The sequence below is a fragment of the Biomphalaria glabrata genome, chromosome 16 (assembly GCF_947242115.1).
Source record: "Biomphalaria glabrata chromosome 16, xgBioGlab47.1, whole genome shotgun sequence".
NCBI lineage: Eukaryota > Metazoa > Mollusca > Gastropoda > Planorbidae > Biomphalaria > Biomphalaria glabrata.
The window spans coordinates 27,827,350-27,853,095 of NC_074726.1; the positions used below are offsets into that span (position 1 = coordinate 27,827,350).

Sequence of the window (25,746 nt, forward strand, 5' to 3'; positions counted from 1 at the left end):
TAATTCATGGTTAATCATACTATATACATTACAAGGTTATTTTTAGTGTTCTCAAATGAAATCATAAATCTAAAGACTGGGAGAGTAAAAGTCACATATACACTATTTATTGTAACAAAAGATTAGTTAATATACTGGCAAAAGGACCTCACTAAAAACCATGTTCTGCTAGGGGCTGGTGTGGACTGTATAATAGCTTAATTTACCATTCAATATCTGCACTGTGTAGGGGAAGACCATATGGCAAAAAAAGTGATTTTTTAACAATGTGTTGAGCCCTAAGGAAGGTTGTGTAAGAGGTGTCTCCCAGAAAGATTAGATCAGATGCCATTTTCACTCAATGGCTTATCTAAAAGGACCTTGCAAGGATGGTCTAAGAAAGAGACAGAGCTCTTATGAAGATCGTGGGACACATTTAAAATCCAAAGAATGGGCCTTGCCCTAAAGGGGCACATTGGACAAAAACTTACAATGATGGTATAGCTTAAATCACAACTAAAGGTGTACCATGATACAAGTTTATCGTCTTTTTAGTTTTCATAATATGAAATATTAACAATCAAGTCTAGCTTCTATCTTTGACTTCAGAGATAAAGGTAGGTCATAGTTAGTTTATTGTCAAATGAAATATACATAAATTTTTTTTTCCTAAGCAGAACTACCTAATTGATGCATCAAATTAAATGAAGGGCTTTTAAATGTTATAATTGTTAGTAATTAACTTTATATGTTAGCAGTCCATTGTCAGAGTTAGGTTACCAATCCTGCTATTATAACAAACTTCTTTATTGTATTACAAATATTTAAATAAAAAACAAATACAGGATATTATCTATATTCAAAGTAGTTTTCTTTATTCTTGCCAGCATAAATACAACAAAATAGAAAGACCATCTGAAAAGAAAGTAACATTTAAAAAGGCACTGAACAAAACAAAATATAAAAAAAAAAAAACAAGAAACAACAAACTAATAACAGCAAAAAGAAAAATAATTGTAGAAAACTTTCTTGAGCTTTTTTATCAGATCTCAACTCTATCACTGTTCTCAACTTATTCTATTGGTGGATGTCACAAGATCTCAACTCTATCACTGTTCTCAACTTATTCTGTTGGTGGATGTCACAAGATCTCAACTCTATCACTGTTCTCAACTTATTCTGTTGGTGGATGTCACAAGATCTCAACTCTATCACTGTTCTCAACTTATTCTGTTGGTGGATGTCACAAGATCTCAACTCTCTTAGTGTTCTCATTCTGTTGGTAGATGAATGAATAAGTTTTATTTGTTTTAAATGTTAAAGAGGTTCCTTCAAATTTGAAGATAATTAAATCTTAACCTAAACTTCCTGCAGGGCAGTGGACAGTGTTCGAACCCAGGACCATCATTCCTTATCAAATAACAGTCCAAAGTGCATACCAGACAGGCAGCCATCCTTTTAAAAATGCATGGTTTAAAAAACAACAACAACAAAGTATAAAGTTATTCTTTTGCTTTTGGACAATAACAGAATAAAAACATTGAACAGAAGACCAAAATCTTCCATCAGATACATTATAATAGCAATATACAGATGTCATTGTTATATTTTACTTAATTTTTAAATATTGAAATTGAGAATTTTTTTATTTGTTCCTAAAGTCAGCAAAAGTAATAGAAAAGATATGATCCTTGAAATTAACTTTGAAAAGAATTCAAATGGGTAGGAAAGTACAAGAAACATTAAGTAGTGCATTTGCAGGAAGCGTGGTTGAGAGGCCAAGTACGCTTGAACTTGGCTACCTATTAAGGGGGCTCGAGGTTGGACACCCGACTCGAGCAGAGCTGTGTTTACTGAGTGCATAAAGGCAGCACAGAAAACATTCTCCCAGATACTCCCCCCCCCCCCCACAAGTCCACAAATGAGATTGGACCATAGCATGCTATAAGCATGAAAGTAGAGCTATATCAAAGCTATAATTTATTTTAGCAATCAAATATTTCTTTTGATCTTGTTTAAATATTTTGTGTTTTAGATTCTCTCCCCTGTTTTTTTTTCCAGCTTCAGTTTTGCCCCCATGCAACCAGAAAATCAGATTAGAATAAAAACTTGTATCTACATTTCCAGCAATGAGAAATATGGTTTGAAAATAAAACTTGAATGTCGCACACAATTATGGCTGACAGCTGCCTAATAAACAATAAGAAGAGTTGAAATCACTGCTTTATTTTTAAAAATGGCAGCTTATCTACAATAATTATTCAGAAATGATAAAAACAGACATCCATATAAAAGAAAAGCATGAGGCTACGTAGCTTGGTTTATCCTGAGAGCCTGGTTGTGTGGTATGTAGCTTGGTTTATCCTGAGAGCCTGGTTGTGTGGTATGTAGCTTGGTTTATCCTGAGAGCCTGGTTGTGTGGTATGTAGCTTAGTTTATCCTGAGAGCCTGGTTGTGTGGTATGTAGCTTGGTTTATCCTGAGAGCCTGGTTGTGTGGTATGTAGCTTGGTTTATCCTGAGAGCCTGGTTGTGTGGTATGTAGCTTGGTTTATCCTGAGAGCCTGGTTGTGTGGTATGTAGCTTGGTTTATCCTGAGAGCTTGGTTGTGTGGTATGTAGCTTGGTTTATCCTGAGAGCCTGGTTGTGTGGTATGTAGCTTGGTTTATCCTGAGAGCCTGGTTGTGTGGTATGGGCTTTGGACAGAGACCAATTGGTATAGTAGGTCTGAACACTGACATGCAACGTACAGGCCTGTGACCTGGCTCAAGCTGTTGGTCTCCACTGCACATAGGATGTGACCTTGCAGGTCAGTGGTCAGGCCTACTATGGTCAAATTTGGCCTGCTGTCACAATGGTCTTGAGTTTGGACCCTGCCCGCTCCCATCCTTTCTGGCCTGCAATAAGGCTAGGAGATATTAGTCTTTCTAAGGAACCTCTGTGACTTATAGCAATAAAAAAGTCAAGATTACATCATGAAAACAACCACAAAATCAAGTCAAATTTCTTGACCTAGCCATACAACAAAACCAAGTAGAAATTTTTTTTTATAAAACAACAACACCACAACAACTTACATTTGGCCATTAATGAACGCTGAATGAACAATTCTATTTCACGCTCATGTCTGGCATCTCGATCCTTAAGGAAAAAACAAAACAAAACATATATACATTAGGTCATATTTGTAGAAACATCTTCTAGACATAATAAGGATTTCTTTTGCTCAGTTCATATTCATGTTAGCACCTTTGGGTCAATTTAGGGCATTTAATGTATAAAATTCAAATAAGATTACATAACTTAAAATTTCTTATCTTAATTATCTATTGTCTTAATTAAATGAAATATTTTAATTTTAAGATCATAATGACAGTGTCTTTGATTCCAAAGATAAAGATTGAGTGCAGTGTTTCACATGACTGCAATCCCAATTGCAACCTTCATACTCTGTTACATCTAATGCAGACAAAGCAATAGTCCACTGGGGGTCTATTTAATTTTTCTTTTCGTCTTCTGTGCCTGTCATCAGCCAGGGCTTTTCTTTGTGCCTCAAATGTGTGTCCCATTGACTTCAGAAGAGCTCTCCAATTTTAAAAACTTTATTTTGAAATACCACGAATTGCTATATTTTTTTTCAATGAATTAATGGTCTTAAATAAAAAAAAAAGTCAATACAAATGAATTACATTGATAACAATAGAAATTAACAAGTTGTTATTTTCAACATAAATTACAGTAAGTCATTAATTTTACCAGCAATAATGACTAATCTGTAATGTAATTAACATCTAACAATGACATTTAGCAGGACCAAAAATTTTTTTACTTACAAATCTACTTATCAGGCAGGAGCAAGGAATCCAAATTAATAAGCTCAGAAATATGACAGTAGGTGCGATGTTGCTTCTCATGAATTTGGCTGCGAAGCAAAGTTGAATTTAAAAGAAATGAAAGTCAAAACATGTTCTTAGCATTCAAAACGAAAATGATGAATAAAGCTGAAATGATTAACCACAATTCACACAAATCCACACTGTAAAACAAATCCATGGTAGTTAAACAGTTAACTTTCAATTTTTTTAAATTTCAAAGTTCCCAAACAAATTTTTTTCGATTTTAAACATTAAGTTTGTAAAAATGTTATGAAACTGAATAAGTGACCACCTATGGTCCAATCTCTTTTATGGACTAGTGAGAGGTATCTGGGAGGTTTCTAAGCTGCCTTTTGGCACTCAGCAAACACAACTCTGCTAGAGTTGGGATTGGAACCTGAGCTCTCTTGATAGATAGCCAAGTGTTTTTTTTGCCACACTTCCCTTTTTCCTTGAAGTATAGTAACATTAGATGTCCATTAGGATAGAAGACTATAGGTTCACCCCCCACTAGTAAATCAAGGGTGGGGCTATTTCAGTAGAATTTTAACAAGCTGGAAACCAGTTCCTATACCAGTTTTATCTCAGACAAGTTTCTCAACTGAAAGTTGACTCTGATGTGAAGGTGTAACTTTTTTTAAAAATACATCATCTTTTCTTAACCACTTGGACAAAGCTGGTTCATTTCTGGAAAAGTAAACAATCTGTTGGGGAAACTATTTGTGGTGTCTGTACAGATGGTGCTTCTAGTATTGTACTTGTGTACCCATACTTCTGCTACTATGGTGGAGTACTTCACTGTACTTGTAAGTCCATCTCTCTACTTGTTAGAATAAAGTTGGTGATGTTCTCAACTCAATTTATTGAATTCATTAATAATGATGCAGTACAAAAGTATTTCTCTAAACTGTCAATTACTCAGTTTTGTATCAAGTGTTTGCAGTCATATCCCATTCTATCTCTTTGTCACCTCTTTCTTCCATTTCTAACAGCTCAGCTTTGCAAAATAGGGTACTCCAGTCTGTTAGTCAAGAAGATTGATGCAGAAGATGACACTCATTGTGCTCTAACAAAAACTACTCAGAAAATTCCTCATTTTGTAAAACAGAAACAAGCTCAACCTTTGTACCCACATTGTTGTGTTTGCATATCCTATTTGTTGTTGTGACAGTTTTGTAACATACCACTACTGTAATTAGGCCTGTAGTCCTTGCTTCCATGACTTTTGAAATTGCTATAATGATATGCAACACGAATTTAATCAATATGAAAAATAAAAATAAATAAAGTCAAGTCATAATGATAAATTTTATTTGTTTCATTATGAGCAGACACTTAGTTTACACAAAAGATAATTGCATAAAACCTTCCATACAATCATTTTCAAACAATAAAAATATATCAAATAAATCAAATCAAAGGATTTGCAGAACTAAAAAGGTTGAGAAACACAGTAACTAGAAATAACATGCACACAAAAAACTATATAATTGTATGAATTGACTGGACAAAAGCCAAAGTTTTAACTTACTCAATGATGAAAGTTGTATGTTTTTCAAAAACGCAGCAATTCTTTTAATGGAAGAAGTCAGAAAAGGTTTACACACACCGGCCTAAAAGAGATTTGTAAAAACAAAATATATATGGAATAACTTCCCAGTTGTTTGTGTGTTTTTATCAAGTCTGGTCCAAAGTGTGTCGCATCTTTACAAATGAATAAAAATTTTAACTCTTCAAGACCGTAATGATGCTGACAGTGTCCAGTCCCCCGGCCATGATAACGTAATGACGCTTCCAGCGTCCGATCACTATTTCCCTATTTACTTCTTTTTCTTTTCTAATCCACGTTTTTAATCCCTTAAATGGTTTAAGGAAATGCTAGAGCGGCCATTTTGAAAGTTTTTTCCTTCTGATACTTTGTTGATCTAAGCTGTTTTTATTGTTCTAAATATTTTTTTTTGTAAGTGACTAGTGAATTTTTCGTTTTTTTGCATCAGACATCTTACCGTTTTACTGCTGATCAGGCTCTTAATATCTTTTTAGATATGAATGATAGTGACATGAGTGACTTAGACTTAAATAGAGATTCTAGAGCTAGAAAGTTATCATGAAAGCGATTTTCAGACTCAAGCGAGTCTGATAGTGAATTATTCATCCCTAGATCTAGTAAAAGTAGTAAATGAAAGGGGGCATCGCCCCAGCCAGGCCCTAGTAGATCTAGAAAGAAACCTAAAAGTGTAAATATTGATCAAGTTTGACAACGTTATTTTTTTAAAATAGATAATTAAATAGAGTTTCATATTTCATACAATAATAATGATTGAGGACTGTTGGAATATTATTTTTTTAATTGGAAAAGTCAGTTTTTAAAGATCAAATAAAAAAAATAATTTTTTACATCTCTGAAATTACCTAATTTTTTTTTCCAGTGACTATCTATAACATTGAAAGATAAATTATCTTGTAGTACATTCAATTTCCAACAAAATTTTATATAACATGTCTATATCGTAACAAACAGAAAAAACAGTATGACGTTTATAAAAAGGCTTATGTGATAAAAATTGTGGGGAAAAAAATAATTCCGGTAGAATGAGAAAAAATTACGGTTTTTAAGAGTTAAAACACATTTTAATAATATTCTCTAAAGAAATACATCCCAACAGTTTACACAACTAACATACCACACAATATCCAGCATAGCACTGTCGGCCATCTTTATATGTTTGATTGTTATGTACTTGACAGTCTCCAGGATTCTTAGGATCAGAGTTATCAAAACAGCATCCCTTGCAAGCATTGATCTCTGGGAATACATTACCATATGTAGTTTTGAGAAACATAGGATGAGTATTTCAATTTTACAATGGTACATTAAAAAAGTCTTAAATTCTATATACATGCATATATATATATATATACCTTTTTTTTTTCTCTAAACAAAGAATTTTTCGATTCCCTAAAAAAAAAAAAGAGGTTGAGATTTAAACCTATAATTGATACATTTTTACCAGATTTAAGTCATTTCTGCTTCACAGAAATGTGACAAGTAATAAACTTCTGTAATTTCGAAAGGTATAAATTACTGTGACACTTGCATTAGGTGATTGGAATGTGACAATTATCAAATGTAGCCAGAAGTGTTTGAGTTTCATTAGGTTATTGAAACGTGACAATTATCAAATGTAGTTGGGGATATTTGAGTTGCATTAGGACCTCATTAGGTGATTGGAATGTGACAATTATCAAATGTAGCTGGGGATATTTGAGTTTCATTAGGTAATTGGAATGTGACAATTATCAAATGTAGCTGGGGGATATTTGAGTTGCATTAGGTGATTAGAATGTGACAATTATTAAATGTAGATTTTTGAGTTGCATTAGGTAATTAAAATGTGACAATTATGAAATGTAGCTGAGGATATTTGAGTTTGTGAAAAAGGAAAGAAAGTAATGAAAACCCTCTTGAAAAAAAATTGAATATTTAATAATCCAAAAAAGAAATCATAGAATAAATAAGCTCACAAAAGTCAATTAGGATAATAATAAATTAGAGTAACAAATTCACTGAAATCATTCAATATCAAGCATACAACTTATGGACACCTAAAACAAAACATTTCTCCTCTTATTTCTAACCAAATTAAATTTTTGGTTTTTCATTATCTACCCTGAATTATGTACTCTTCTTTGTAAAGGCCTGATGCACCTAGAATAAAATGTGCAGAAAATATTCTGTTTACATTCTGCAACTTTGACGCTTTAAAAAGTGGCAATTATTGATAAAATCAAAGAAAGCTTACCATCTCTACACAGGCAAGGCTGGATATCTTTTTTTGTTTGCACACTTTTCATCTCACAAAAGCCTTTGCAATCACCATCATAACAAAAGCCACTGTTTTGAAATAGGGAAGTTAGAATTTAGAAGAAAGAAGGCTGGTGCCCAACCTTTTTCTGACTTGGGGGGCAACATAGATTTCACAAATGCTTGTGATGGGCAGCATTTTAGCAAAAAGTCACTGAGGTCTCTGGGAAAATGTGCTCCTGTGGTTTATTTTATTCACTGTGGGTAGAAGTTTTAAGGACTGGATAGATGGATTGGTACAGATACATTTCCTGGTTCTTTCATAACAAGATGATTCCAGTTCGATGTACTGCACAGAAGTTGACCAAGACTAAATCAGTTTGGGGCACTTCTTTCAGATACCTTCATTTGCTGGTGATATAGGGGTCATGTAATCTTCTGCCTTTGAAGATTACTTTTTAGTCATTTAATATTCTATCAATAGGAAAAATATTTAGTTATTGAATGTTTGCAATTTCCTGTATTTATTTAGTCTGTGAGAGAAAAGCTAGATAGGTCTTTTGCTAAGTTATGTTTGCTCATATATTTCCAAAGCATCTATGACTATAATCATTTTCTTGATTTTATCAATGATCAAATAAAGCAAAATTGTAAAAAAAAATCATTTTAAACACTACTATTAATAATGTAATGCATACAAATACAAGATTTAAAATACTTTGGGGGAAACCTTGAAAAGTTAAAAAAAAAAAATAATCAAAAACACAAAATAAAAGACATTTATGAATTAAGTAAATGCATATAGTTAACTATATGTTTTTTCTATTCATAATGACAAATCTGATTGAGCTGTGTAAATACTGATAAATGTATCTGCTTTGTGCTAGAGTACATGATCCGCCTATTTTCCATTCATTACTTACTCAGCTATACAGGGAGTCCAGTCATCCATTTTCTCACTCTGTGGACATTCGTAAGATTGACCACTAGTTGTTGTTAAGAAAAATATTTGCAAATTTCATACGTAATTACTACAAGAACCAAATACACTTATTTTAATTTTTAAATGTTCAATTACGCATACCATACTTTAATGAAATGTAAAAAGAAGAAGATGAAAAAATAATATGAATTACCGGGTTCTGTTATAGTCTCCTATGTAGTTAAATGGAAAAGAATTTTATCTTGCAGTTGTGCAGTATTTAAGTCTATTATTAAGTATGTAATTTGGTTGATAGATGATGTGTGTTGACAATTGCAAATCTTCTTTGAAACAGGGATGTGTGGCTGAGAAGCATAAACCAATAAGCTACCTAACAAGGGGGCTCGAGTTCGACTCTCCAATTCATGCAGAGTTGTGTTTGCTCTGTGTCTCTAGGCAGCATGGAAATATTCTCATAGCTGCCCCTTCCTCCCAGTGGTCCATAAAAAAGATTGGATCATAAATCTCTGAGCATGAATCTTGGGCTCCACGAAGACAATAGAAAAACAAAAAAGAGCAAAAAAAAAAGTTATCTTTAATTGCTAGAGTCCAAAGAAAAGATTCAAATGTAATTTGAACTGAGGATACTACAGTAACTTTTTAAATGTTATATGTTATGGTCACTACCTGAAAAGAATGCAATACAATACAGAGTCTTAGAAACTAGTATTCCCAATAAAAAGATACGTGCAGAAACTCTTCTTTTGACATTCAGCTGTTCCAGAATCTGAACAGACTGTTGTGTTTGGGGCCATCTTGCAGTTCACACAGCATTGTCTGTTTGTTTCACTAGGGGGGTAGGGAGAAAAATAAACAATTGAACACACATTCAAGAACAAAAGGAATAACCTCCAAGCCTTAGGAGTTTAAGAAAAAATAAAGAAATAGATTATTCAACTCATTACAAATCCTTGTGTGGAAATATTTTTTAAAAAAGGCCATAAGAGGAATTTAATTATGGATGACTCTGTAGAAGCTCACAATAATTTTTTTTTTTTTTAAAGAATGACTTTTAAAATATATTTTCCCAAATAGAATTAAAAGGAAGCAAAGCTGATCTTCTTTTAAAATAGCCTAGCATTTTAGGTAATGGGTATTTTAAAACTGCTACAGTAGATTATACATTCTTCTTTTTGCTACTGAGCTGTAAGCTTTTTTTTTCCCCAGCTGTTTGCCACTGCCATACAAAGTTGCTTATGCAGGGTTGTTGTGATAAAAGTGTATGTGAATTAAATTGGGGCATTCAAAGAGCATATGATTCACAGATTAGTTAGAGTGTCTACATATATAATCCTTTGAAAAAATAAAGATGTGTTCTGTCCTGTTCCTAGTTGAAAGAATGTAGAATGATCTTTGCTGGGATGGAAATTGATAGTCCAGTTTGTTTGTCGAAGCCATTTCTCTATAAATAGCTCAACATCTGCTTCACCGATTTCCCATTTGTTAAGCCACTTTTCTTTGACTGCTGTCTAACTTTGACTTGAGAGTGTTGTAATTAACTAGTCTGTCTACATTTTCATTTCCCATAATGCTTATGTGCCCAGAGATTCATTGTAATGCATCTATGATGTTAAGATTTGACATCATATGGTCAGTTAAAAAGATTCCACTCTCTTGAGTTATATGGGGTGTTACTAGTCAATGCTTAAAGAGTAGATTGCGAGTCAAAAAGACAATACCTGATAGTGCTTGCTTTCCAACATAGAAATTGTTTTCTACTGTCTGTAATCCAGGGAACCTACTTTTGAGTTCTAGTGGATTAAAAGTAAAGTTCCCTTTCAGACCTTGTGGTCTATAGGGCTGATGAAGTAAAGGTCATCTGTTTCTGTGGCCTAAGGTTGACAAGGGTGTCATGTTGCCAGCACAATGACCAACCACCTTTACTTTACTAATGTCAGGTACCCATTACAGCTTGGACTCAGAGGCGCCCAAAGATCAGGAAATTAAAAATCCCAGTCTTCACATCCAGGAAATCCAGTTCAGAAGCCAAGCCTTTACCACTCAGCCACAGTGCCCCCCTTGTAGTTGATTAGGTAATTGCTAATTAATTGTGATCTAATGATTGTATGAGATATGGTCCAGGAGCTATAATAGAAAATCTAAATTTTTTTTCTATCTTGTTAGGTAGATGGTGATATTTTATCTGTAATTAGAAGCAGAGTTCTTAGATTAGGTTAAAGCCTTAAGTGTATGTTAATGGAAGTTGCTGCTTGAGTCAAGTTCCAATGTGATCACCTGCACATGGCTTGTGGTTTCAACTGACACTTGTCATCACAGCAAGGGTCCTCTTGCTGCCTGGCACCAGCATCGCATTCTTCTCCTTCATCAACAATACCATTGCCACAAAATTTGTTGACTGTGCTAAACTCTGTTACAAGATGAAGTCATTTTAGGGACTGTTCAAACTAAACTTACTGGTCAAACAGCTTGGCACAAAGAGAATAAGTCTGCACTATCTTCAAGTACAAATTGAAGCTTCTATTATTTAAACACAAAGAGAAAATTTTTGAGCTATTTAAAAAATAAAGAGAAATAATAATAATAATAATCATCATCTTTATTATCCCTATGGAAATTTGTCTTACAATTTGTGCATTACACCAAACAAAAAAATTATAACTATAGAAAAGCAGAATGTACATACACCAGACTCATAATTTACATGTGAAAAGATTATATCAGATTTTTTATTTCTAGAATCTTTTAGCTTTATTATGGATTGTTTGTCTTAAGCAACTGACCAAATGGTGTTTGTTTTTTTGCCAATGATTTTACCAGCAGCATTTAGGATTCTATGAAGTTTATTTTTATTTTTAATGTTTAGATTGCCATACTAGGCAGTGATATTAAAACTTCAAATATTGCAGATAAGAGCATGATAAAACATAGCCAAGGCCTTTTCGCTAACATTAAACAAGGAAAGTTTTCTCAGTAAATCGTTATCTGTATTATCAATATGTGACAACAAAGCTACTCTGAATCTGGAGCCCATAAGACATGATAGCCCATTAGTATGGATATCTTTGATCATAAGTCTCGGTGTCAGAAAAAAGTATTACACAATTAAACCTACTGACTGGAATTGATAATTACATTGAGATGTGCTATGTAAACAATCAATGTTGAGGTACAAGCTGAGAATCAATGGAGATTCAGTTTAGTTTATTTTTATAATCAGAACAAGAAAATATTTTAAAAATTACTTTTAAAAAAAGCAAAGCTTTTACTGGTATTAAGTGTAATTGAATCAATTAGTTTGGATCAGTCATGTAATTAAATTTGTAATAGATCTAGACTAACAATAAAAAAGCATTTATGAAAATTAAAAAAAAAGGGGAATGACCTGAATCCCAATTCATGGCTCAAGCCATCTCAGGCTTCTCAAGCTAACACGGTAACCAATCTGCTAGTGGAGAGCTTATGAACATGGAAGATTGTATAGTTATTTATTGTTTCTATAATATCGTCCTATTTTTACAAAGCTAATATCAATTCACTTTGTCTTATTATTTATCCAACACCCAATCATGGATCAAGTTTAAATTTTGAACAAGTATTTATTTTAACTGACAAGACAAGAATCAATTTTAAAAAATTTAACCAATTAGATAATTAGCTATTGGTAATAAATTATTTTCTTTTGTATCTCAAATAAGGGAAAGAAATTGAATATGACTGAAGTGGTGGTATAAGCTGAACTAGTCCCCTTTCCAAGGGAAAGAAATATTACTTGACTGAACTGGAGGTAGAAGCTGAATTAGTCCCATTTATAGATTGTCCTCTGAGATTTAATTCACAAGACTGACCCAAACTAGCTCAATATAAGCTTTTTTTTAAAAATGTACATTTTGTATTTTGCTTGTTCAGGTTTGTGCTCTCTAAGACAACGATCTATAAAGGCACAAAAAGAAGATGGTTCCAGATGAACATAGCCATCCATTCAATAATTCTTGCTTACCAGTAAGGCAGTAAAAACTTCTTTTGGCAATACCAATAAGTTTCAACGAACACGGAGAAAATTTCTGAGATACAAAAAAAAAAAATGCACTAAAAAGGAGTCAAAAATAAATATGTGAATAAATAAATCATTCATAAAATAGCAGAAAGAAAGAGAGCAAGCGTCCAGAATAGTCACAATTTGGAAAGCAGGTAGAAAGGCTATAAACAGAAAGCTGTGATTGTGTGTATAAATGTGATAAGGTAATAGAGTGGTTATGTGTCATCTTATCTTATATAATACTTCAAAAAAGAAGATGTTAACTTCCTACGCGTCATGCATCTAGTCATGCATGTTAACCAATGACCTACATTCTGCCGGGAAGAAGGAGTATTTGTACAAGTTTGTCCTAGCATATGGAACAAGGAATGTGCCTTTATCTTTGTGTCTTTCTGAGTATTTTATTAGATTTTGTTTTTGTATTTGAAGATTATGGTTCAGTGTTTTATGTATAATTGTTACTTTACTTTTGAGTCTTCTCTCCTAAAGGCTTTATAAATTTAGTGATTTTACTAAAGGTGTTACTCTAGTCAACTACGAATATTCATTTATGAATCTCATTGCTCTATTTTGTGTCTGTTCCAGTTTCTATTATGTTTTCTTGAGTTGAGGGGTTCCAAAGAGAGGGTGCAAATTTTATTATTGGCCTAACCAAGGTTAACTAAGCCAAATGTCATGCACAAACTGTCTTAGAGATGGCAGTATTTGTCAACTCACCATCTATTCCTTCTTCTCAACTGTCTTATAGAGCCTCTATAACACATGTAAACCTATATAACATATATCATCATCTCACATTTTAAAATGCATGCCAACTTGCAGTTTCATAGTATCTCATGACATACACAATGTCCTTGAATGAAAATATGTCAAACTGGCTTGATATAATAAAAGTAAAGGTTCCTTTATTAGTCAAAGTAAAGGCCAGAGATAGGCTAAACTTTCATTAGCACTAGGAGGGTGACCTACTTTGTTATTGGGGTATTTGCCTGAGACAGCTCTGTCCCACATCAGGAAGTCTCCACCTCTGGACTCAGTGGCTGAGCACTCAGGAGTATTAGGGTCATGCTCACTTCCAAGGTTGTGACCTGCCAAGATGTCAATGCAACTGTTAAAACTAAACTCACATATCAAACATGTCCTCCAGCTTGTACTATCTTCATACAAAGAAAAAAGCTTGCGCTATCTACAAATGCTTGCTCTCTATCTACAGATGCCTAATGCTTGATTTCTATCTACAAATGCCAAATGCTTGATCTCTATCTACAAATGCTCGCTTTCTATCACAAATACCAAATGCTTGCTTTCTATCTACAAATGCCAAATGCTTGATCTCTATCTACAAATGCTTGCTTTCTACATACAAAGGCCAAATGCTTGATCTCTATCTACAAATAAAAAAGACTCAATTTGCATTTCATACAAACAAAAAATAAAACAGTTGGATTACTTAACTCTTTCTCTCCTAATTCATACCCACGTTGATTTGACAACTTTAAATATTTTTTTGGTTTTATAAACATTAATTTGTATTATATTAAAGGAGCATGCATTTGCATTTTTTTCTATACCAAATAAAATATTGGCTGATGACAAAGTTCTTGTAGTTAAATCATAACAGGTAAGTGAACTGCAAATGAGCAAAATGAATAATTCCGTCGGATCATGGAAAATAATTACAGAGAAAAAGAGTTAAAAACACAAAAATAACTGCTTGTTCTATTGACATTAAAAAGATATGGATATAGGTACACACAAATATATCCTAACAAATGTAATACAATAGGGAATTCTTTATAAAAATTACCAATAAGTTGAATGAAAATTTTATGTCACATTTAACAGCTGAGCCAAAACTAGATACCAATTTTTTTATGAGAGAAAATTGTGAATTATATATAGTGAAACAATGGACAGACCTGACCAGTGTGAAAACTATTAAGATAAAATGTTTGAACTTGTAAATGAGCCATTGTGTTTCTCTCCCTAAACAATATTTTACAAAAACACAAAACAAATAAATACTTATCTGTTCATACCAAGTTCTGAAGAGAGAGAGAACATTTTTTTTTTTTTTAGTGTTTTTCACTTCGAGATAGAAACAATTCTAACAAAAAAAAAGCTTAAAAAACCTTTGTACACATACTTAGGCTACCTTAATGATTTAAACATTGTGTTTTTTTTTAAAGGTCATTTAGTTACTGTATGTGGTTTCTAAAGAAAACAATAACACAATAAGGTCGTAGTTCTTTTTTTTTTTTTTTGAATTGGTTTTGTAAAGCACAATTTTTCATGCTATCACATCTGTTTTATGTGGACACGTGGAGGACGGGGTATATAAAAGAAGGTTTCTGTGCTGTCTTTAGGCACTCAGAAAAAACTTCTCATCTTGATTATAATTTCAAACTCAAGATCCCTTGATGGGTAGCCAAGTGGTTTTTGCCACTCAAATACATCCCACATCCTTGCTTTACTTTAAAATTTAACAGCAACAATGTGCTTTCATTTTTCTTCACACAAGTTATCTTCTCCCTTTTGCTTGCTTATTAAAATTCTTCAACTTGCATTTCATTTATCATCCTTTTCTACCATTTTGTAGCCCTTTATTTAAAACCTCTAGGTACACAGGCGGGTATTAACTTTTTTGTAAGCTGTCATGTTAAGTTTATCAAGGTTTCTGTTGTTTTTTGTCTGTTTTTTTTTTTTAGAACATTTTTCTTTAATTTCTTTTCTAGTCCAAACATATTAATCTACTTCAATTAGTGCACAAATACTTACCATGCACAAAGACAAGATTCATTTGCAGACTTGTGATTTCCCCAGTGGCTATGTCAGTTCCAGAGGTTATCCCACAACTATACAGATATCTACCCACATAGATTTCTAAAATGAGAATATTTAATGATTTGAAAGAATAATACACACATACAAATGTTGGGTTGAAACTACACAGAAATATTTAAAATGTAACAATGAACAATCTATCAATTAAGATATGCCAGATTATGGTGAAAATTAATTTATTTAATGACATGCATTGCATTCCAACATAATTTGTCATTAACTTCTGTACTTTCAACATAACAATTATTACTAATAAATTGCAGTGCTGAATAAAGTTTTAAGATAGTAAAGGTTTGCTAAAAAGTATTTCAATTGGTCTTAATAAGAGAAATACATTTTTATGAACAAATTAGAACCCCTTGAAGTAAAGTTTCCCTTTCAGACCTTGTGATCTATGGGACAGATGATATAAAGGTCATCTGTTTCTATGGCCCATGGTTAACAAGACTAATAGCCTTTACTTTTCCCTAACTAATGTCAGGTACCCATTAGAGCTGGGTAGACTCAGAGATGCCCTAAAGATCCTGGAAGTAAAAAATTCCATTCTACACCAGGATTCAAACCCAGGACCCCAGGTTCGGAAGTCAAGCGCTTTACCGCTCAGCCACTGCGCCTCTGAATAACCCCCATAAGTATCTATTTATTGCAGGAGGTGGCCAGCACCACGACAAACCGCCTTTACTTTCCTAACTAATGTCATGCACTCATTAGAGCTGGGTTGACTCAGTGTCTCCCAAAGATCCCGAAATTTAAAATCCCAGTCTTCACCAGGATTCGAACTCCAGACCTCAGTTTGGAAGCCAGGCGCTTTACTGCTCAGCCACCACACCTCCTATGAGGTACAACAAGAGTCTAAAACATCTAGAAACTGTTGTCAATATCTTCACATACCTGCGCAAGCACCTGATATATAGGACAATCCTAAAACACGTTCTGGCATGGGATGCTGTGTAAACAAATGGAAATGGCACTGAACTTTCTTTTGGTAGGTCATCGCAGTGCCAAAAGCCTAAAAGATGTATTATAATAAATTATAGTTTGAATTAGTAAAATAATAAAAGAACAACAACATCAGGTATGCTTTTATGTTGACAGTGTTAATACAAATTTTAAGGAAGTCTATAATGTATTTGGAATATCTGGTAATAGCACAATGCACACATTTACATTAGACTATCCCATATACATTAGACTATTTAACAAAAAGTAAAGTTTCCCTTTCAGACCTTGTGATCTATAGGGCAGATGATGTTAAGGTCATCTGTTTCTTTGGCCAACGGTTAATAACCAGGGTGTCATGTGGCCAGCACAATGTCCAACTGCTTTACTTTCATCAACTTAAGTCAGGTACCCATTAGAGTTGGCGTGCCTTAAAAATCCTGAGATTCAAAATCCCAGTCTTCACTGAGAATTGAACCCAGAACACCAGGTTCAGAAGCCAAGCCATTAACCACTCAGCCACCGTGCCCTCATAGACTTTTCAATACAACTATGACAAAAGTGTGTCTTTTGCAAGAATCTTCTACTTTGGCCAGTCCCACCTTTTTGAAGTTTAACAATTCATTGAGTTGCACTCTTTTAACTACGAGAAAAAGTGAGTTCTGAAGCTCAGAACGCTGGGAAAGGACCTCTCCATCCAGTACTACCCAAGCCCTCCTTGCTGGATGAAGAGGAACATGCTGCCTCTACAAGAATATCTCCAGAAAAAAACTTTTTCAAGTATACATAACACTTAAAATATATCTATAAAAACACAATTTCCAAAAATAAAAAGACTTAATGGACTAGTCTCAATGAACTTACACAATGGTCAATTAAGATTCTGAATATAAAGGACATATTTATGTAAATAAAACCAGAAAAAAATGGGGTTCTAATTATTATCTTTTTCATTACTGTGAAAGCCTTCAGTGCTCCCCAAGGTCCCTAGCTAGCTAAGTGGGGGAGCAATTGAAATTCTTTTCATTAGGGGTGGGAAGGGACCTGTACATTGTATAATAGCAGAATCATTGAACTATATTAGTTAATCAAGTTTATGTTGCTGGAGTCTCTGGTTGTCTATTACCTATGCATTAAAGAGCAACAAAACAATTAAAATCATGCTAGTGATGCAACAATGTTATGTGATGCACCATTTATTTGAACTGAATGAGCCATTGATTACAAAACAGTTATCAAACAATACCCATTTACACAATCGTACTTTGGGTTATCCAGTTCAATGATCCAATGCTAGCCCAGTACAAAACATACTAACTCCAAAGGTTATGATAGAAACCTTATGCAGCAACGAATAAATAAATGTTATAAAACAAAAACTGCTGAAAGAATTGCATGTTCTTTGGCAACATTTAGGTATTGGATATTTATAACACAGTAAAATGTTAGATTTTTTATTGAGGCCTTAAGTCCATCAGCTATTGTGTCTACAATAGTACACTAACAGTCAATTTAGGGTCTACTGATAGAGTATATATAATTAATATAAATAACAAAGTTTTTATAAGAGAAAAGGAAAGGTAAGCCCCTTTCAGAACTTGCCATGTAAAGGTCTTCAGTTTCTAAAGACAACAGTAGACAAGGATGAGCTTTTAATGTTTCTTATATGTTTTGGCAATGGCCAACTTTCAAGCTACTGCTGATTATAGGGCAGTGGTCAATTAATCATTTTTCTTATGCCAACTTCATGTTCATAAGTGTTTCTATGATGGTATTCTTGTGGGATTAACTTTCTTTTTCAGTTCTCTTTTTGCATCACATAAATCAAGGATGTCATTTGTGCCCAATGGCTTATTTTATTTTTGATTTTTCACTAGGACCTCAGAGGCTGACTCAGGTTAATAATAATCTTTTTTTTTTTTGGAAGGGATGATCAAAACTTATTAATCAAAATTGAAATCAAAACTGAGAGGTATATAACCACACTGGTACTAGTTGATATTTTTAGTAATAATCAATTATTTTGCTTCAAAGATCAACAAATATATTGAACATAATAATGGTAATGGCTTCGATTCTGAAGATTTAGGATGAGTGTAGTGTTTCACATGACTTTGCAAACCCAGTTTTGATATGCATGTTTAAGTCAGTATCTTTTGCGCCTTATACTTCAAAGTGGGTTGATTATTTTAATCTAAATTTTTTTGTTTTTTGGTTTTGAAGTAAACTACAGAGGTCCTTTATTAAAACAACCTACACATCTCAGTGTGTTAACCTAATGGTTAAATAAAAATTTAAACTCTATCAAGTCATTGCTTTTTCTGGTTGGTTAAGAAAACCTGTTGCAAGTTCTAATGTCACTTGGAAAGAAAAAAATACTTATAAGATAAGAATTTGTCAAAGCATATATATATATATATAAAAATGTGCTTTTATCATAGTGTGTTTTTTAATATTTTATAATGCCATTATTTGTTCTATTTGTACGTTTTATTCAGTGTTTTATGCATCAATATTACTTTATATACAAATCGGGACTAAGCAGACACTGTGGCATTAAACAGAATTTAACTGTAATACCTAATGGGGGGGGGGGGGTCTGCCATTATTGTTGGAACAAGCTACAAAAAACAATGTAATTAGTATGAGCAGAATTGAAAGAAAATGAACAAAAATTTAAAAAACTTAAGCATACTGCTAGCTTTTTATCGCTGTCCCAAGGATAACCTTTAGCATTGAAATGTGGAAGTTCCCCTCTAGTTTCAGAGACTGTGTACGACTGGTATAGTTCCAACTGAAAATATAAAACCATAGACTTATAGATATATTATACCTAGATGATACCTAGAATGAAAAACGGAAACAAATACAAATCTGATAATGATCAGAGCACAGACCTATATATATATATATATATATATATATATATATATATATATATATTCTTATGTATGTAACTCTTTTTCAAGCTGTAGGGGAAGTCGCCCTGAATTTTGAATCGCTCTTCAAAATCAACACTAAGAATATTTAGCCTGGGAACAAATCAACAGGCATAGCCGGTGGGTAATGCTAGTATTAAATATATAGCCTAACTTTATTTTTTGAGACCAATGTAATTGCTTTACAGGTGGGTACAAAAGAAAATATGCCAGAAATCTCACCTTTGCAATTTGAAGTCTTATACATCCAACAGATTCATCTTCTGCATTCACAAATTCAGATGTTTGGTAAATGTTGTCAGCGACATTGACATAGCTAACCTTGAAAAAGACAAGATGAATAAGCTACATTGAAGGACACCAACAGTCAACAATTATAAGACAGTTGAGAAACAATTCAAAAGACACATCATTCAACAATATCAATTAAAGAACTCTCCAATGAATAAAGAAAGAGAAGTTCATCACAAATCAGTACAGGGTCATCTAGAAACATAAAAGAAAAAGTTGAACTTAATATAAAATAGAATTATTATATTGGTCAAAACAAATGGAAATTCAGTTACACCTATCAGCATTTCTTATATAACATTAACAAAAATAGATGCAAACTTAAACAGCAAACGCAAAATAGACACACACACACGCACAACTGGCACTTGATGAATTGGGCTCTTAAGTACTTGCTGGTGACAACAAATGACCTGAAAACACACTGACTGACAGTGGAATTGAGAGGAGCTGACCACTTTGTCCAGATCCGATGTAACAGGTGAAATGGGTGCAAATTGTCTTCAAGGATTTTATATGTTGTGAAATGACATCTTTCATGTACTTGTTCTTCTAATGATACAATATGTTTAATTTACTTACTAACAAATGAATTACTTATGTTAATTGTTTATTTTACATGTTTTGGTAGTTCCTTCAGAAAGGAAGATTATTACATCCTTGGTCTAACTACAGAAGATGGAAGTGGGTATAAGCTTCAAACTCAGGACCATCATGATGAATAGTCCAAAGTGCATACCCACATGACCAAACAGCCCCCCAAAAATATGTTCAAAGATACAATAATTTTATTGGACCAAATAAATAGAATAAACAACCCAAACTATAACATAAAAAAAAAAATTAAAAAAAGGTAGCTTCCTATCACACTGTACTGCATTAGCAAATCTATCCAACTGTTTGTTTTAGTAAACAGAAAAAAAAGCAGGTGTTTCCTACTGTAACTACCTTATTTTACTATATTAGTAGCTAATAAGTTCAATAATAACAACGACATTCTAAAATCCACCAACAGTTGTATCTTAACGTGATATACTTACAATTAAAGATGAGCACAAGACAAAGTTCTTCCTGCATCGGAAATTGAAAAAGTCATAGTCACCAACTAGGTGAAGAAGACAGGTATTTCTAGGGCCCGTGGCTCCTCTTTCTTTTCGACTTCCTGCAAATAATTTACTTCACAGTCAGACAATTAGTTACCTCAACAACGGAAAGTTGTTAATTTTTTTAAATAGGAGGTAAAAGTAATGAATATGCAATTAATTATAATTAATATTAATTAAATGAATATATAATAAATGTTTCTGAATTTGGCATGTTTAATCTATGGCACAAGGACATCATTGTTTATGCACTGACAGAGAGACATCATAATCCACAGATATGAAATAATTTCCTGACTTTTTTCTGTAAGTCATTACTGTCGTTTAAATTTGACAGGAGAATCTTATATCATAAATTATCATAATTATGTTCTACATATATCCAGGCATCAATCTAGATATGAATGTTCATTAGAGAGTTAAACTCTACTAAGACATTGTTTTTCCTAGCTGATTGAGGCAATCCATTTCATGCTCTAATGGCACAAGGGAAAAATGGAGTACCTGTAGGAATTTAATCTAGCAAAAGGAATGAGAAAAGAAATTAAAAAAATATATGGTATGCTTTTTTATGATGAATATAATTTAAAAAAAAACAACTATTCTGACAAAACTATCAGAGACCAGGATATTCTAATACTTTGTTTGGTGTAATGCTTAAATTGTAAGACAAATTTCCTTATGGATAATAAAGATTATTATTATTCTTACCTGTTGCTGAGTTGTTTTTGTTGACTACATTATAACTGACTAAATCACCATTTTTTAAGTGTTTGACATGTGCTGAGTTCTTCACACCACTATGGAAATAAATTTTTAAAAAATTTTCTCCTTTGTTTTATTTGTGTTTACTTTCCAATATAAAATGTGCTTCAGAAAGTATGTTTTTTGCTAGTGTTATACCCATTCCATTGTATTATTTCAGTGTTTATAAAAAACTAACCACCCTTCCATTATATCTTTGATGTAAATACAATTGGGGAGAGGGAGACTATGGGGCAAAAGCTATTAGTTTAAAAAAAGCTAAATTTTATTTATTTGATTTATATGTTTCGGATGTTCCTTCAGAATTGAAGACCAAACTTCCTACAGGACGGCAGGCAGATGTCAAGTGATAGTGTTTCGACCCAGGACCATCGAAGTGACAGTCCAAAGTTCATACCACAAGATCAGGCTATTTGAGATGTTTGAGATGTCTTTCTCAAACTCCAAAACATCCTAAAGGGTAAAAGTATTTTTTGAGCCAGAGTGCTGTCCTTTCAATTGTTAATCTGTTTTCTTGTCTTGTCATTTAAAAAAAAAAGATATTTTTTTAAAAGGCCAATCAATAAATACACATCAAGTTTCAAATCTTGTTTACTTTTTATATATATTTTTAAAAAATTAAGCTTTCAACTTGTGTACATTTTCTAAAACTTTTATTGGCTATAATTTATTGCTCATCATTTTGTGAAATGTTGTCTAAACTTCAAATTACCACACTCATCTTTTTGATACAACCAAACTGCATTTGGGTGTATGGCAAAGGGTAAAGAGTTATAAGTGACATAAGCTTGAACATTTAAAAAAAAATATTTGCAAATTAAGTATTTGTACAAGTGTAGCACATTATGCATAGTTTGTGACTTCAGTTATATTTCTGATTCGCTAACTTAAAGTGCAAAACACAAAATATTATTAAAGATGCATTCAAATTACCATCTACCCTCTTTAACTAGCAGGTCTGAAGCTCTGTAAGCGAACATAGGATGTTCATGAGGATTTTCACTTGGTTTCAAATGATTATGAACAGGCTATTAGATAGGAGCAATGAAAATTGTAAGAAATGGTTGAAAAATGATGTAATTAAGTTATATTTCAAATTTTTAAAAATGTATTGAAATTATTCATAATTTAATTCACCTGTTTTTATTAGAACTATTTAGGCTACAAAAGAAACAAAAATTACCTCAACAGCATAGATGTCATCCTCTTCAATTATATGAATTGACCATAGGGTGTCTTCCATATGAGCATTGACAAATACAGAGGGTTTACCTGAACAAACATAGTAGAAGTGGTAGAAAAAACAAACAAACAGGTATGAGTACCTGACATTAGTTGGGAAAAAGTAAAGGCGGTTGGTCGTTGTGCTGGCCACATGACACCCTCATTAACTGCAGGCCACAGAAACAGATGACCTTTACATCATCTGCCCTATAGACCACAAGGTTTGAAAGGGGAACTTTACTTGTTCTTTATGATAATTATAAAAGCAAATATACATACATATACGTTAACATTAGAAAGGAATACAAATCTAATTAAACAAACTTAAAAGAACATTAATAGCATAACAACTCAGCTTGTTCAAATATGTTAACATTGACAAACGAATGGTTTGCCTATTTACCAGAAAGATGTCCAGTATACACATTGCTTTCATCAAAGAGAAATTCTTCTTTTCTTCCATCTTCTTGAACCAAATAGGATTTAAAATTTTTTGCCAAAACGGATGTTCCGGATTTCAAACGCACCTCAAAAGTCCTATAAGGATAAGCATTTATTTTAAATTAACATTTTTTTAAAAAAAAAAATCAATTTTTTATTTGAAAAATGCAAAGAAATAATATAATTACCTGTTCAGAAATTTAAAGCTTAAATGTTTGATCAGTTCCTGAACTCCTGAATCCCTTTTTGTAAAAGATCTTTCAACAATTGAACTCAATGTTTCAAAGTACTTCAGTTGTATGCACACTGAGACTATGGAGAGTTTTTTTTAAAAAGTAAATAAACAATAAGCTTTTTGTTAACATTAATTACTTATGTTGTAATAATAGACACATGTTTATCAAAGGTTGATTCTTTTAACATAAATCTTAATTTGTGAAAAAAATGATTTATTTATAATATATATATTTAGATGCCTCACAGCTATACCCAAAGATGGGAAAGGCAACCCTGAGGAAATAACAGGAGCCAGCGACCCTTAGGCAGTTAGCAAACACACAGTGCTACAAAACCACTGACCCAAAACTGTACCAGTACTTGCTGTTTCTTTTGGATACATCAGTTGCATGGAAAAGGGAGGGTGGAATGCTGTGAGTTTAACATCATTCCATCCATAGCTAATGCCCAAGCATTCATCTAATTTTTTTAAGATGATCCATAGTGGCTTTGTGACTGAAGAAGGCCATATAATTGCAACCTATTCTTAGTTTTTGATCTTACTATCTAGAATCTATAAATCTACTTAGATCTAGATCCTATACTTTTTAAAAAATTTAGTCTCTACATTTTTTTTTTGTATAGAATAACCAGATCAACAATATTCTTTTCCTCACATCAAGTCAAGCTCACATGACTTTTCTTGACTTTCGTGTCAGAATGGTTGAAATTCTCCTGGCATTCATACATTATTATGGTGACAATTTATTTGTCACAAAAAAAAAGACACCTTAGCTAACACTGAGAGGATCATTTGACACTCATGTCTATCACACATGGTTTTTGGTTTTTAATAGATAATTACAGAGCTAGCCAGATTGGCGCTTGGGTAGGGCTTGATTTATCTATAGGCAAAACATATCACAAGATCGTATCTAAGGCCCTCAAGAAATATTTAGCACTGACATAATATCTAGGCTTATAAAGGTCCCATATCTTAAAATAGCTTAGAAGTTAGGGCTTTTTAAAGTCTAATGAAATAGGCCTTAGGCACTGGTCTTAGTATGACGTCAGTTTTTAAGCAGAGATAAGGGATATGGAAAGTAGGAAAAATTATAATGACCAATCTGTCTTGACAAAGCGAACAAAAAAAAAATGATATAGAAAGACCGAGATAACTAAATTTGAAGATCAAAACATCTTTTTTGTACAATCCTTATCATATGTAATGTAGTTTCTTAAGATGTCATTAAAACATATACATAATACATATATCTATAGATTTTATAGAACATTTGATAAAGAGTTCATAGATACTAGGATCTATCTTTTTTTTTTTCCTGGGTATAATGGTCACTCAAACCATTATGCCGGAGCTAGAGTCTATAAAAATTCAAACTTAAAATTTGTTGGCAACTGGGCTTAACTTGTTAAAATACCCAGGGCTGGATTTAAGGGAGGGCAGGTAGGGCTACTACCCCAGGGCATCCACAAAATATTTCCCAATTTCGACGGGTCAAAAACTTTTATTTGTTTAAAAAACATCTTTTTCGCATTTTTACAGCCAGCTCTTTAAATCCTAGTCAGCTGGCAACACTGTTGTGGTTAAGAAGTGTCAGCTTGTACTACTTGTAGCATGCCATACTCGTAGTATCATAAATATGAAAATGTAGCTCTGGATTTATGTCAGTTTGTCTACCAAGTGCCTTACCCTCCACAAACTAAAAAAAAACAACACTTTTTAAAACTAACTTATTAATATTAAAAAAATAAAGAAAATAAGATTACATGATATGATAACTTTTCATTTATTATTAGATCTACACCTAGAGTATAGATCTAGATTTTTTGTAGATTTACTATATTTTGAGTTTTTAGTTAGCGTGACTAGACTCTAGCTAGTTTTTTAAGTTTTTACCATGAATATTATAAAGTTAATAAAGTTTATAATGTATAAAGTAACTTATTTGCTTTAACTTTAGTTCATAGTTGTTGTTTTTTTGTGTTACTCTTAATAACTGGATCTATAGAGTCTAGATCTATATAGATCGATACCTTGGCAATATATGAATAGCAACAGAAAAGAATTGATCCATGAAGTCATAATTTACGAAAAATATAGATCTAATAAAACTAAAGTAAACGAAATCTTTTATCTATCAGACTATAATGAAGAAAAGATTGTAGAAGCTCTAGACTAGTGACAGTAGTGACTAGATTTAGATCCAGATGTAATAGATAGGCTAGATCTAATACTTTTTTATTGTTTAAATTTTAATATAGATTCTAGATCTAGACTCTATAAGTAGACTAGATCTATTGGATACACCTGAGTCTAGAATCTAAAT

General features: G+C 32.7%; 1 protein-coding gene across 1 annotated transcript; it reads right to left on the minus strand.

Moving 5' to 3' along the window:
- Nucleotides 1–828: 828 nt before the first annotated feature.
- LOC106061541 (ADAM 17-like protease) lies at nucleotides 829–25,700 on the minus strand. The gene is made up of 22 exons (XM_056014786.1): nucleotides 25,454–25,700; nucleotides 23,371–23,494; nucleotides 23,145–23,278; nucleotides 22,701–22,789; nucleotides 22,451–22,545; nucleotides 21,464–21,552; nucleotides 20,690–20,811; nucleotides 19,581–19,679; nucleotides 19,115–19,213; nucleotides 16,372–16,489; nucleotides 15,415–15,519; nucleotides 13,606–13,724; nucleotides 12,598–12,661; nucleotides 10,875–11,007; nucleotides 9,327–9,428; nucleotides 8,581–8,643; nucleotides 7,656–7,747; nucleotides 6,537–6,658; nucleotides 5,384–5,465; nucleotides 3,811–3,899; nucleotides 3,055–3,118; nucleotides 829–1,255 (listed from the first exon to the last, which is right to left on the minus strand). Coding segments are annotated over exons 1-22 (2,055 nt in total). The 5' UTR covers nucleotides 25,503–25,700; the 3' UTR covers nucleotides 829–1,253.
- Between the last annotated feature and the right edge of the window lie 46 nt (nucleotides 25,701–25,746).

What these genes read in the sequence shown, in the direction of transcription:
- LOC106061541 (XM_056014786.1), bottom strand. Translation starts at nt 25,502, where the DNA reads ATGACTTCATGGATCAATTCTTTTCTGTTGCTATTCATATATTGCCAA. An exon ending in AGCTTTAAATTTCTGAACAG is followed by an intron (nt 23,279 to 23,370) that starts GTAATTATATTA and finishes TTATCCTTATAG; the next exon opens with GACTTTTGAGGTGCGTTTGA. An exon ending in AAGTTTTTACTGCCTTACTG is followed by an intron (nt 11,008 to 12,597) that starts GTAAGCAAGAAT and finishes ATCTTGTAACAG; the next exon opens with AGTTTAGCACAGTCAACAAA.